The 13,878-nt window shown below is 55.5% G+C and overlaps 2 protein-coding genes across 2 annotated transcripts; both read left to right on the forward strand.

Annotated features, from left to right (window-relative positions):
- The first annotated feature begins 351 nt into the window (after nucleotides 1-351).
- LOC131500709 (zinc finger protein 764-like) lies at nucleotides 352-5,168 on the forward strand. The gene is made up of 3 exons (XM_058710061.1): nucleotides 352-1,014; nucleotides 1,167-1,280; nucleotides 2,016-5,168. Exons 1-3 carry the CDS (start codon nucleotides 819-821, stop codon nucleotides 2,927-2,929), a joined length of 1,224 nt encoding a protein of 407 aa, XP_058566044.1. The 5' UTR covers nucleotides 352-818; the 3' UTR covers nucleotides 2,930-5,168.
- Nucleotides 5,169-8,709: 3,541 nt separating this feature from the next.
- On the forward strand, nucleotides 8,710-11,925 carry ZNF768 (zinc finger protein 768). Its single transcript, XM_058710059.1, has 2 exons — nucleotides 8,710-9,584; nucleotides 9,876-11,925. The coding sequence occupies exons 1-2, from the start codon at nucleotides 9,497-9,499 to the stop codon at nucleotides 11,408-11,410; spliced, it is 1,623 nt and encodes a 540-aa protein (XP_058566042.1). The 5' UTR covers nucleotides 8,710-9,496; the 3' UTR covers nucleotides 11,411-11,925.
- Nucleotides 11,926-13,878: the final 1,953 nt, after the last annotated feature.

The raw sequence follows: 13,878 nt of genomic DNA on the forward strand, positions 1-13,878 counted from the left end.
AGCCTGTTTCCGCTTCTGTGTCTCCCTCTCTCTCTGCCCCTCCCCGTTCATGCTCTGTCTCTCTCTCTCTGTCCCAAAAAAATAAATAAAAAACGTTGGAAAAAAAAAATTTAATAAAAAAAAAAAAAAAAAAAAAGAAAGTGGGTCCTTCTGACCTTTTACAGACCCTACCCTACTCTCCCCCAGCTGCCCCCACCATCTCCTGAAATAGGAGCTCCCAGAACATCAGGCTCGAACAAGCGTCCAGTAGAGAAGGTTCTCTTTTGCCCCACTACATTTTTCTCCTTTCAACATTCGGAAAAGGCTGCTGTCATCCAGTGACGGGTGGAAACCCATTTAGGAACGTGGAATTCACAAAGGCAGAGCGGACGGGGTCAGGCCGGACCTCCCGCCGCGCCCGTGCCTTCTGCAAACCCTGGCGGGGCTGAGACTGCGCCTCCCGGCGTGACGGGTGCGGGAACCGATGCGGGGCAGTGGTGGCCCGCCGCCCCTCCGTGGGCCGGGCGGAGCGGGCCGCCCTTACCGGCATTTGTAGCCGTCGCGGCCATTTTGGCTGAGGGCTCGAGGACAAAGCCACCTGGAGACCCCGGGGGAGGCGTCATCTGGGCACGGTTGCGTAGGAGCAACGTTCGCGCGGCGCGTTGCCGCCATTTCTTTCTGATGGTCTGTGTCCCTTCGGCTGGCAGCTCTTGGTCGTTGGCCAGCGGGGTGGGCCCTCGAGGGGCCGGCTGCCGCGCTCCCGGCCTTCCGGCCCGCACCCCGGCCCGGAGGCTGCTTCTGGCGCGGGAGGCTCCCCGGGCCCCGGCCCGGCACTTTCCATGGCGCCGCCTCCGGCCCCGCTCCCCGTGGGGGAACCGGACGCGGCCGGGCGCGAGCGGAGGAGGCCGGGCGCCGTGTGCTTCGCGGACGTGGCCGTGTACTTCTCCCCGGAGGAGTGGGGGTGTCTGCGGCCCGCGCAGCGGGCCCTGTACCGGGACGTGATGCGGGAGACCTACGGCCACCTGGGCGCGCTCGGTGAGGCCCCGCCTGCTCGCCTGGGCCACCTCCCCGCCCACCCCGCCCGGCCTCCGGGCCGGCTCGGGCAGTGGGAGGCCCTAGGTCCGGGAAGTCGGGACCGCAGGGGGAGGGCCTCCCGGCAGCGTGGGGTTTGCATTCTCCTCCCCTAGGGTTCCGAGGCACCAAGCCAGCCCTCATCTCCTGGGTGGAGGCAGAGGCCGACCTGTGGAGCCCGGATGCCCGGGATCCGGAGGTGGGAGAGTGTCTGACGGCAGCAGACACAGGTGAAGTATTGGGTTCTGCGTCTCCTGGGACCTCCTCTGGGCCTGACGCATCCTGCTCCCCTGTGCCAACACCTACCCTGCTCCTCATTTTCTTCCCTGAATTGCTTTCCCAGCTGAGGTTACCATGCCGGCCTCTGCCTAGGCCTCTCCAGCGAATCTGTGCCCCTCACCACTTGTTGGTCCCTAAGCTCTTTTGAGCTTCACATCATCCCTCCTGCCATTTTCCTACCCTCCAGCTTCTCTGCCGCCTTGTGTTTCAGTTTTCTTTCTTTTGGTTATATTTTTGTGGCATCTCCATTCTCTTGGCTTCCACTGTTTTCTTTCTGCAGTTCATCCTTGCACCGTATCCTGTCCCTGTGTACTTGTCAATGCCAGCCACATTCATCCCTCTCTTGTACTGTTCCTGCTGCCTGGACAGCATCCTTAAACATCCACTCCTCCTCCGTGATCCAGCAAAAATGTCCTCCCCTCCCCCATTTCCCTAACTCTGAGGTAGAATGTACGGTTCCCTGTTCCTTCCTTTTTTGTCTCTGCGTCTTTTCTGTCCTCTGCAGCTCAGGAAAAGGTGTCACTCTGAGCTTCCCCGTCTGTACTGAGCCGAGTCCCAGAGGCAGCAGCGGTGGGTCCAGAAGGTGGCTCTGTATCTAAGAGGCTTCTCTTTCACCATTTGGGGTTTGGCTTTAAGGACCAGGACAAGCCAGAGTCTGAGCTCTCTCTCCCCTTACCTCCCGGCAGATTCCAGAAACAAGGAAGAGAAAGGACAAAGAGAAGGGACTGAGGCACTAGAGAAGATCCTCTCTGCGGAAGCTCGGCCTGCTGGGCTGACGACTCTGAAACACCCTTCTGCTGGGCTCCCTTATGGCTTGGAGCAGCCATCCAAGGCACCTCGCCGGGGTCGCCCCCCACTCTGTGCCCATCCCCCTGTCCCGAGGGCAGACCAGCGTCATGGCTGCTACATGTGTGGGAAGAGTTTTGCCTGGCGCTCTACCCTGGTGGAGCACCTGTACACCCACACGGGTGAGAAGCCCTTCTGCTGCCCTGACTGTGGCAAGGGTTTTAGCCAGGCCTCCTCTCTGAGCAAGCACCGGGCCATCCACCGTGGGGAGCGGCCCCACCGCTGCCTGGACTGTGGCCGGGCCTTCACCCAGCGCTCTGCCCTCACCACTCACCTTCGGGTCCACACAGGCGAGAAGCCCTACCGCTGTGCCGACTGCGGCCGCTGCTTTAGCCAGAGCTCTGCCCTCTACCAGCACCAGCGGGTCCACAGTGGCGAGACTCCCTTCCCCTGCGCGGACTGTGGCCGTGCCTTTGCCCACGCGTCAGACCTTCGGCGCCACGTGCGCACCCATACGGGCGAGAAGCCCTACCCATGCCCAGACTGTGGGCGCTGCTTCCGACAGAGCTCCGAAATGGCAGCCCATCGGCGTACCCACAGTGGTGAACGCCCCTACCCCTGTCCTCAGTGTGGCAGGTGCTTTGGCCAGAAGTCAGCCATGGCCAAGCACCAGTGGGTCCATAGGCCTGGTGCTGGAGGGCACAGGGGCCGGAGTGCCAGCGGGTTGCCTGTGCCCTTGGCCCCTGGCCAAGGGGAGCTGGACCCACCTGTGGGCTTCCAGCACTACCCGGAAATATTCCAGGAGTGTGGGTGATGGTGATGGTCTGTAAGATGGCAAGGCAAAGGGTGAAGGTCTAGGCATTGCCTGAGGCCCAGGCTTAGCTCAGGGGCTTGAACCTCTGTGGCAGCTCCAGGGAGGTCACAGAATTCTGGACAAGAGGTGGACCTGGGGGACGAGGACCATCTTATCTTAGGCCTTCACAAGCTTGATCTGTTGATACCTTGCTCCCAGATTCTAGAAGCCCCCTTTGCTGAGTTAGGGCTGAGGTAAGCACTTCCACAAGACATCCACTGTGGGGGAAGAAAAGACCCGTTTCTCAGCCTAGACGTGTCAAGAGGATTGAGGTAGAAGAGAACTTTATTCTACCCGTTGTCTTTTTACTGCAGGGCTTAAAAACTGATGGCCGTGTACTGAATCTGGCTCGCAGCAACATTTAAAACATTACTTTTGGCCCAACCAGCATTTTCAAATGTCCCAAATTCTTGGTTAAGATTTAAAAGGATATTGCGTGCAAAAATTCAGGTTTCTGGGCTCTTTTGAAAAATCCAAAGATTTGGCAACTTGACCTGCGCTCCCACGAAACCTCAATTGGAAGAGCCTAGGAGCAGCTGTCCAGCACGCCCACCACTCCATGTCACCTCCTGACTAGCATCAGCTGGCACTTGTCATTACTTGTCCCTGCCCCTGGGTAAAGCAGGCCCTCTTTATCTGGCATTTCCCCCTCATTTTACATGACCTCTTGGTTTCTTCTAGTCATTTGAGTTTGCAAACCGGTCCACAGCATTCATGTTCTCCCGAATCAGGGATTCAGGTAGCATGTATGTGAAAGGGTGGCAGGAGAGAAGTAAAAGCAGGCTTTATTTCAGATGTTTGCTGTATCACATTCTCTGATTTACAAAGTACTGTCTTGTCCATCAACTCATTTTGTCCTCATAACCACCTGAGGAAGGAACCATCTTGCTTGGAAAGGACAGTCCAGTCAGGAAGAGGCTGTCAGGATTGTATATTTTGCCCCAGACCGAGTGGTATCTCTGTCAGGCCACGGTATGACTCTCAGCTGACCGGCAGTTCCTGTGTTTGAAGAGGAAGGCTCTGAATGTGCCCTCCAGTCTTTCTCGGGCCACCCTGGGAGAGCCCTTTTGCTCAGGCTTTAAGCCACCCTCGAGCCAGCGAGGAGGGCCTCGTCATCTTTTTGAACTGGAAGGGATCTTGGCTTTTCCATCCTTTTTTCATCTGGGGACTCTGGGACTGGGGGAGGCCAAACAACCTGTCCAAGGTCACATACAGAGTGATATTCCAGGGTTCTTGGTCTACAGCTGTCTTGACCACAGCACTCCTGAGTTCCTTGCCAGTGTCTCAGCCAAGGTTCTGGAGGCATCTGCTCACTCCCTATAATGGCTCCCAAGCAATGACCTGGACTAGGGACAGAGGAACCCAGTATCGGTGAAGCCCAGGCACAAGATGACTGACAAAACACACATAGCAGAGCAAGGCAAGAGAGAAACCAGCCCAAGATGAGAGTTCCAGGGCAAACAGAAGCAAAGCTTGCCTCTTCTCCTTTTTAAGTACTGCCCATCACAAACAAAGGGGTCAGGCCAGGAACATGTGGGATTAGCAGCCAAGGGACCCGTGCTCATCTTTATTCCCAAACTGTATCACCTGTGACTCCATTATCCACCTACTACCAGTTCCTCTGTGGTCAAGTCCAGCCTTGCCCAGGTGATGAAGCAGCCAGCCAGGAGCGGACCCGTTCCTGCCTCTGGCCAGGATGACCCTTCACCTTCACCTCAAGGAGTAATACCAGGGTCTTGTGTCTTCTGCTAGCCTGTATGCACTTGCTTTCTTCACCCAACTCAGCCCCAGTCGTGTCTGGCCTACGTTAGGAAGAAACCAGATTTGTTGTAAAGGAAGAGGTAGAAAATTTGGTGAAAAGACACTGTTCAGGTGAAGTAATCAACCGACTTGATTCCAACTTAATCTTCAAATCGGACCCTACCAAGACCTGACTTACCCTAAATTTTACTGGGAGGATTGGCTCATGCGCCACCTTGTCACAAGGGGGACGTGAAGTGAAAAGAGCACCTTGGCAACAGGAGCTACATTTGTATCAGCTTTTAATTCCCTAGAGAAGCCAGTGTACAACCCTTCCCTTGCCTAAACCCTCAGCACTGCCTGGGAAAAGCCCAGCCTGCAACACCAGTTGTCAGCTCAGCTTCAAAGCCAGATCTGGACCCTGCCCGCAGCTTACCAATTAAAGGTACCATAATTACTACTTTCTCTGAGTGCTTTGAAGTTTGCAAGGCTTGCTTAGGGGCCCAAAATCAGACCCAGCTCCTCTGCTTCCTGCCTTTGTGACCCAACGTTCCACCATTTAATCTAATTTAAAAAATTTTTTTAAAAACATTTATTTATTTTTGAGAGACAGAGACAGCACAAGCAGGGGAGGAGCAGAGAGAGAGGGAGACACAGAATTTAAAGCAGGCTCCAGGCTCGGAGCTGTCAGCACAGAGCCTGACGCGGGGCTCGAACTCACGGACCGCGAGATCATGACCTGAGCTGAAGTCAGCTGTCTAACCAACTGAGCCACCCAGGCGCTTCTAATCAATTTTTCAGTGTAATGAAATAACTTATGGCTCAGCCTCACTCTGTTCTCAGCTCCTCATTTCTTGGCATGGATACCGCCACCAGGGATGGAGCTCCCTTTTCTCTCTGCTACCACAGGTCTTTGAGGCTCAGAGCCTGAACAATTTAAGCCAGGAAGACAGTTGTCCTAGGGCTTCCTGGTGCATCAGGAGAGATGCTTGTCTGCACTGGACAAAATGAGCCCCATCCACGTAGCTAGAGTGAAAGGTTGAGGTCATGACCACGTGACCCATTCCTAGCTTGTCCAAGGCATGTAAAATAAGGACAAGTATTGACTTGAACTTTTAAAGACCCCTAAACAGTTTTGAATGTTTATGTGCATCTTTCTAGGAACAGGATGTGCAAAGATGTTTATAAGCCAAAGAAGCAAAAACCTGCTCTAGGGCAGTTTTTTTTTTTTTTTTTTTTAATGTTTATTTATTTTTTGAGAGAGATGGGAGTGCAAGTGGGGGAGGGTAAAGAGGTGAGGAGACAGAATCCAAAGCAGGCTCCAGGCTCTGAGCTATCAGCACACAGTCTAACACAGGGCTTGAATTTGTGAACTGTGAGATCATGACCTGAGCCAAAGTTGGACGCTTAACTTAGCCATCCAGGCGCCTCTATGCCAGAATTTTTTCAAAATAAGGCCTTTCTGGGGCGCCTGGGTGGCTCAGTTGGCTAAGAGTCCGACTTAGGCTCAGGTCATGATCTCCCAGTTCGTGAGTTCGAGCCCCGTGTCCGGCTCTGGGATGATGGCTTGGAGCCTGGAGCCTGCTTCAAATTCTATGTCTCCCTCTCTCTCTGCTCCTCCCCTGCTCACACTCGGTCTCTCTCTCCTTCAAAAATAAATAAAAATATTTAAAAAAAAAAAAAAAACAAAATAAGGCCTTTCTGCCACAGAATCCCATGCAGTAACTTTAAAATGTAGCTAGCTTCCTGGGTTCTGTCTCTGGCCTATTGAATCAGAATCTCCTGCGATGGAATCTTATGCCTGGTAATGATGCGCTGAGCAAAACATTACTTTCTAGCTGCTCTTAATTTTGCAAAATGTGTCAGGTCAGAGGATGACCTAGCCATACACAAAGACTCCCATTTTCTTTGTTTGTCCCAAAGGGGCCTGTGCCATGGCTGAGCTTTTCCTGGGGACCTGAAATCTTGAAAATACAGGGGCATCTCTTGTAGCATCTGACAGAAGGCCTCTTAGAGGGCTTGTCTGTTGCATGCAGGGAAATGACAGTTCACGCAGAAGCCCCCTCACACTGAGAAACTTTGCTCGGGTGTTGGCTAAGTTGGCTGGACCATAAGCCTTGGCCGCACAGTCAATAGTTCTGCCCCAGTGCTGCTGCACACCAGGGATGATGCTGTGGACAAGGTGTCCCCCCCCCCCCCCCCCCAATTCAGGACACACACACAGCTCTTCCTCACCAGGGCACAGTGATAGAATAAGGTCAGTGGACTCCTGCCTTGGATTAGTTGGTGCTGGGTCAAGTTGGAACCTGCATCAGAGGATTCCCTGTGCTTAGAGCCTCTCACTGCTATGGCTGGTTGCTTCTCAAAGGTTCATTGCGTGGATAGGACTGGTACTGGAGGAGCCTACCAGGAAGTCAGCCACTCTTTCACTCTAGGCACTAGTAAGACTGAATTTCCATGGGGAAATGCTATGGTGCCAGAGGAACCTGAAGCCCTGGCCTGACTCCTGCTACACGTGGGGCTTGTGGAGAGTATAGGCGATGGGACCACTTCAGAGCTGTGGCTGGAGGCCTCGCCACACACTTTGCAGGGAACAGCTGCTCTCCTGTGTAAATTTTCTGGTGGGTAAGCAGCTTGGCGGTCAGAGAAAAAGCGTCTAATGAAGGAGACTTGTTCTCATTTGTGTGAGTGCGTGAGTACTGTATTCTGCCCACGTGGACCATCTAGTGCTGGGCGGTGTGAGCCATCCTTGCCAAAGGCTTTAGGATAGGTGTGGAGGTGGAAGCTGTTCCTCTGGAGGGGAAACTACTCCTGCTTTATTTCTAGGAAGATAATTGTGATTCTGCTTGTAAGCCTGCTTTCTCTAGGCTTTTACCGCTTGGAATTCTCCAGATTCTTGTTCTCATCTCTTTCAGGAGAATAGAAGATGCCATCTTTCCTCCTAACCACTTTCTTCCCTTCATTTGTCTGAGAAGGCAACAAGAAAACACAATCATGGCTCCTGATCATGCATACAGGGAGAATTTGGCTCATCAACTGTCAAGAACACTACCAAAATAGTTTCAGCAGCAAGGGTGAGAGAGAAAAAAAAAAAGGGACAAGCATTGGATCCTATGAAGTTGTCTTTCCAGAGTCACTTTTTCCTTGATTCAGAGCTGCACGTAGGGCAGTGTTCCTCAGGTTCCCTTCCTCTACAAGCTTCTATCCCAAGTCAGACAGGACTGGAGAGTTCTTAGCTCCCTTAAAGGCCAGATGGTTCTCTCCTTCTCCTGAACTCCATCACCGTCACGTGGAAGTAACTCCCATAGGATCCCTGTCTCCCTGTGAGAAAATCCAGGAACTAGGGACTAAGGATCCCACTTCAGGGAAGGTGGAAGGGAGAAGCAGGTGATAGAAAAGCAAGCCGCCTCCTTTCTGCGGGAGGATCCGCCAACTGGCCCTTTCAGCACCAGAAACGTGTGGGAGAAAGGAAAGTGCTGGGAAAGGAAGTATGCGGGAGACCGGGGTAGGAAGGTTGTGTGTCTCCAGGTCCCTGGCTTTCTTCAAAAAGGCGAGACGGAATGAAAGGTAAATAGGGGCGGGAAAAGTTCTGAAAGCATACGCCCGACTCTAAGGCAGATGCCAAGCGCCTCCCACTCAGCCCGCTGGCGCTTCTGGCCGCGGGGGTAGGTGGAGCCAGCCTGCGCCCCCTCCACCCAATCAGAAAGGTGCCTCGCGTTCCCTGGCGACCATTAGTGCCTAGCAGTTGGTGTAGAGGGAGGAGGCGGGACGATCGAGCTCTACCGGCCAATCGCTGTAGTCCCTGGGAGGTAGAGGCCGTGTCTCTGGAAACCGGAGGCGGGGCTGTTTCCCTGGCAACGATCCTAGCCCTCCCGGAGGGGGTAGGGTGGAGATTAGGAGGAACCGAGAGGGGAGGGGGCCGGGAGGAGTCGGGGTGGGCGCGCCGATGTGGAGAAGTAGAGTTCGGGTTTGGGGGTGGGAGGGAGGTCCCAGACTCAGGAGCACAAGACGGGGAGTCCGTCCAGGTTCCCGAGGCGCGGCCGGAGCTGACCCTAAGGCCCGAGAGGGGAGGGGAGCTAGACACCGCCCCCGCTGGCGCCGGGAAGCGTCGCTCCTTCTCGCTGACCTTGGTCTCGCTTGTCGCCTCGCCCTTGGCCACAGGCACTGACGGACGCAGGGCTCTGGAGACGGATAGATAGGCTCCTGGATGGACGGAGACCTAGGGGACAGCACACAAAGTGCTCCAGCCTTTCCCGCCGGCTCCAGGGCGCCCCGTCATCCCCCACCTCAACCACGGGGCCATCCAGCCCAGGGTTAATGCCAACGAGTTTCCACCTCCAGCCGCTCCTAGAGAGGCCGTGGCGCTAGCCAGCGGGGGAAACTGGCCGCGGACGGACACTTCCTGTGCGGGAGGGGGAGGGGGTCGGACAGCCGCAGCCCAGCCGGGGCTGGGGGGCCAGACGGCGGGGTCGCGGGCGGGGAGCGACGTTCGGGGGCGGCAGGGCGAGTCGTGAAGACCCTCATCTCCGAGGCCACGACGCACGGGGGCCTTTGAGGGCCCCAGGGCAAGGCGAGACCTTGTGGGTGGGGGCGGGGCCGCGGGTAGGGGAGGGGCCCGGCCGGCCGGAGAGGCCCAGGGTCAAGACGTCCGGCCTCAGGGGCCCGGGCTGGGCAGCCGGGTCCCCTGGGCGGCGCTGAACAGGCGGGCGGCGAGGGCCCGGGTCTCAGGGCACTCAGGCCTGGTCGCAGGATCGTCCGCCATCGCCGCAGCACTGGGAGCCGGCGGGGATGGAACGGGAGGCGTCGCCGTGGGGCCTCGAGCCCGGGGATGTGCAAAGTCCTGATGAACTGGGGAGCCCTGAAGGGTCCCTCAAAGGTGAGGGAGGGAACGCCTCTCCGGGGAGCGTGCCTGGGAGCGGGAGAGGGGGCTGTGGGCCGTGGGAGGGGTAGAGAGCCGTGGGCTTGGACACTTGGGACTTGGAAGAGGCGGGGGCGGGGACTGGATGTCCTGGGTCGGCTAAGGGGGAGGTGGGAATTTCAGCACTTGCTCAAGGGCCAGCGACCCTGCTGGAGGAGGAGGGAGAGGTTTGTGACAACTAGTGTTGGGACCAAATGACCTTCCAGGCCCCACGCAATATGGGTTTTCTGTAATTCTCTGATCCTGCAGGCAACGTGAGTGAGAATGAGGAAGAAGAAATGTCTCAACAAGAAGGCACTGGGGACTATGAGGTCGAAGAGATACCCTTTGGGCTTGAGCCCCAGAGCCCTGGGTTTGAGCCACAGAGCCCCGAGTTTGAGCCCCAAAGCCCCAGGTTTGAGCCTGAAAGCCCAGGTTTTGAGTCCCAAAGCCCTGGGTGTGTGCCCCCAAGCCCTGAATTTGCACCCAGAAGCCCTGAATCAGATTCTCAGAGCCCTGAGTTTGAGCCCCAAAGCCCTAGGTATGAGCCCCAAAGCCCTGGGTATGAACCCAAGAGCCCTGGATATGAACCCCGGAGCCCTGGATATGCACCCCAGAGCCCAGGATATGAGCCCCAGAATCCTGAGTTCAAAACCCAAAGCCCTGAATTTGAAGCTCAAAGTTCCAAATTTCAGGAAGGTGCAGAGATGCTTCTGAATCCGGAGGAAAAGAATCCCTTGAGCATCCCCTTGGGAGTCCATCCCTTGGACTCCTTCACCCAGGGGTTTGGGGAGCAGCCCACAGGGGCCCTGCCCCTAGGGCCACCTTTTGAGATGCCCACAGGGGCCCTACTGGCTACACCCCAGTTTGAGATGCTCCAGAATCCGCTGGCCCTAACCGGGACCCTTCGGGGGCCAGGCCGGCGGGGTGGCCGGGCCAGGGGTGGGCAGGGCCCTCGGCCTAACATCTGTGGTATCTGTGGGAAGAGCTTTGGGCGGGGCTCCACCCTGATCCAGCACCAGCGCATCCATACGGGTGAGAAGCCCTATAAATGTGAGGTCTGTAGCAAGGCCTTCTCCCAGAGCTCTGACCTCATCAAACACCAGCGCACCCACACGGGCGAGCGGCCCTACAAGTGTCCCCGTTGCGGCAAGGCCTTCGCTGACAGCTCTTACCTGCTTCGCCACCAGCGCACCCACTCTGGTCAGAAGCCCTACAAGTGCCCGCACTGTGGCAAGGCCTTCGGTGACAGCTCCTACCTCCTGCGGCACCAGCGCACCCACAGCCACGAGCGGCCCTACAGCTGCCCCGAGTGTGGCAAGTGCTACAGCCAGAACTCTTCCCTGCGCAGTCACCAGAGGGTGCACACTGGGCAAAGGCCCTTCAGCTGTGGCATCTGTGGCAAGAGCTTCTCGCAGCGCTCGGCACTTATCCCCCACGCCCGCAGCCACGCTCGTGAGAAGCCCTTCAAGTGCCCTGAGTGCGGCAAGCGCTTCGGCCAGAGCTCTGTGCTGGCCATCCATGCCCGCACCCACCTTCCAGGCCGCACCTACAGCTGCCCCGACTGCGGCAAGACCTTCAACCGCTCCTCCACGCTGATTCAACACCAGCGCTCCCACACGGGCGAGCGGCCCTACAGGTGCGCCGTGTGCGGCAAGGGCTTCTGCCGCTCTTCCACGCTGCTGCAGCATCACCGGGTCCACAGCGGGGAGCGGCCCTACAAGTGCGATGACTGTGGAAAGGCCTTCTCGCAGAGCTCCGACCTCATCCGCCACCAGCGGACCCACGCAGCTGGCCGCCGCTGACCTGGGACCCCTCCGGGGGTGGGGAGGCAGTGGGCTGAAGAGAAGGGGACAGGAGGCTAAAGAAACCTTTAGAAGGAATAGTGGAAAAGCTGGAGGAGGTTGGAGGAGTGGAGGGCCAGGGTGGAGGAAGTCACGAGCCCTGGAGACTTATGGGAAACGGGCTATGGAGAGGGGTTGGAGAGAGGCCAAGCAGGCGGTGGGAGGCTCTGGGAGAGACCCAGAAAAGAGGTCAGCAGAGATCTGGCCTCGGCAGCAGCATGCCCCTTGGTGGGTGCCTGGCTTGGCGAAGTGCTAGGCAGGGAGGGGGGAGGGGGGAGGGTTACTTAGAGCGGGGTAGCTTAGATTGGTAGCTACTGAGACCCTCGTTGAGTCAGGAAGGGGTGAGGGTAAGTGGGTGGGGAGTGGGACCCTGGGGTGGGGCCTGGGCCTCGGTGCAAACCCCAGCCTCCCTTGTCTTCCTCAGGCTTTGGAGCCCCTGAATTTGAGTTCAATAAAAACCTTTATGTGGTAAAAGAGACTTGTCCTTAAAATGTGTGTATGGACAGTGGCCTGGGCAGTGGGAGACACTCGGTGGCAACTATACAGTGAAAGCCATAGGGCCTTGTTTGGGAAGTGCTTTTATGTTCCACGTGTCACGAGAATCTTATAATCCGATGCTCCGGAGACATGACCTTCCCATATCTTCCCAGGTTCATGTCTCATGCTTTGAGTCCTGCACACGGAGGGGGCTCAGTGTGGGAGGTGCGAGAAAGCCTTCAACTTTGTGGGATATCTGTCTTACCAAACAGAGGGTCTGGTCTGTCCTTGGACCAGAGAACAGACCCTGTTCTCGTATCCAGGCCTAGAGCCTGGGTTCCATCTCCATCGCTCTCTCCTCTCCCCAGCGGGAACCTCTAACCCTCACTTTGGGCGGACCCTGAGTCACCAGAACTGCAGGGAGTGTGTGCAGTTCCGACCCCACCTGTAGGGGGCACGTGTGGGACCAAGCGTGAGGATTGGACAAGTCTAGCCTTTAAAACCCACCCACCTGGGGCACCTGGCTGGCTCAGTCAGTTAAGTGTCTGACTCTTGATTTGGCTCAGTTCGTGATCTCGCGGTTTGTGAGATAGAGTGTCGGGCTCTGAGCTGACAGTGTGGAGCCTGCTTGCAATTCTCTCCCTCTTTCTCACTCTGCCACTCCCCTGCCCTCTCTCTCTCAAAATAAATAAACTGGAAAAAAAAAAAAAAAACCCACTCCCCAAGCTGTGCCTGATTTGCTACAGCTCTGCCTGTTTGGGGGAAACCCCTAGACCTATTGGGATCACCTCGCTCCCACCCCACCTTTAGCCTACTTTTCTTTCGTAAGCCTCAGCCCTCCTAACACTTGGCTCTTAGGAAAGGATGAGGAGTTGGTGCTGTGGGTGAGCCTGGGAGCTCCTGGGGCGTAGCCTGCCTTTACCTTAGTTGAGTAGGACTCATTCTTTTTTCATTCTTTTTTCACGGATGAGGAAAAATGAGTTTGCAGAACTGCTCAAAGTCACTGCATGGACAAGAGGCAGTGAGACATTCAGACCACGTCTGCCTGGCTCCATCGGCCCCCGGTGGCTCGGCCACGTAGGCAGGTGAGGAATCCTCGCTCTATGAGGGCTCTCGGGCCTCAGAATCCTCACCTTACCCCCAGCCCCACGCCCGTCTATAGGGCCTTATAACTTGTCAGAAGCAAATAACTTCTCTAAGCACATTTCAGTTCAGTGTCTCATGTTCTCCAAGGTTTAGAAGGAGACTTAGAGATTATGCGGTTCAATGCAGTTTGGTGTGTTTAATGTTTTTTTTTTTTTTAATTTTAGTTTTGGAAGTGGGACATTATTTTTCAAGTAACATCTCTTGGTCTTTTAAAGACCTTTGTAAACTTTATGCCCATTCTTGTACAGACATCCTACCACACAGAACTTCAAATATTAAATATTCCACCTCCCCCATTTGATAGACTTCATATATGTACCTATATGTGTTAAATAGAACTGCATTTGACCACCTGACATATTACATTTATAGACATTTGGTTTTTTTTTTTTTTTTTTTTTTTTAATTTTTGGGACAGAGAGAGACAGAGCATGAACGGGGGAGGGGCAGAGAGAGGGAGACACAGAATCGGAAACAGGCTCCAGGCTCCAAGCCATCAGCCCAGAGCCTGACGCAGGGCTTGAACTCACGGACCGCGAGATCGTGACCTGGCTGAAGTCGGACGCTTAACCGACTGCGCCACCCAGGCGCCCCTAGACATTTGTTTTAACATTTATTCCAGTTATACAATTTAATTTTCATATTTTGGAGTTGATTTTCTTTTTCAACTCCCAAACGTGTTTGTGGGCCACTGAAAGCTGGGAGGCCCCGGGCACGGTTCATTGATAAAGTAGCCTATATGCTATTTCCAGAACTTTAATATATTAAAGCAGATCAAATGACAGGGGGAGACTCAGCTGCTCCGC

This window comes from Neofelis nebulosa, chromosome 18, assembly GCF_028018385.1.
Source record: "Neofelis nebulosa isolate mNeoNeb1 chromosome 18, mNeoNeb1.pri, whole genome shotgun sequence".
Lineage (NCBI taxonomy): Eukaryota > Metazoa > Chordata > Mammalia > Carnivora > Felidae > Neofelis > Neofelis nebulosa.

Bases quoted from the DNA above. Each gene is read 5' to 3' on its own strand.
- LOC131500709 (XM_058710061.1), top strand. From the start codon at position 819: ATGGCGCCGCCTCCGGCCCCGCTCCCCGTGGGGGAACCGGACGCGGCC. The intron at 1,015-1,166 runs GTGAGGCCCCGC...CTCCTCCCCTAG, and splicing joins CGGCCACCTGGGCGCGCTCG to GGTTCCGAGGCACCAAGCCA. The intron at 1,281-2,015 runs GTGAAGTATTGG...ACCTCCCGGCAG, and splicing joins TCTGACGGCAGCAGACACAG to ATTCCAGAAACAAGGAAGAG.
- ZNF768 (XM_058710059.1), top strand. From the start codon at position 9,497: ATGGAACGGGAGGCGTCGCCGTGGGGCCTCGAGCCCGGGGATGTGCAA. The intron at 9,585-9,875 runs GTGAGGGAGGGA...CTGATCCTGCAG, and splicing joins CCCTGAAGGGTCCCTCAAAG to GCAACGTGAGTGAGAATGAG.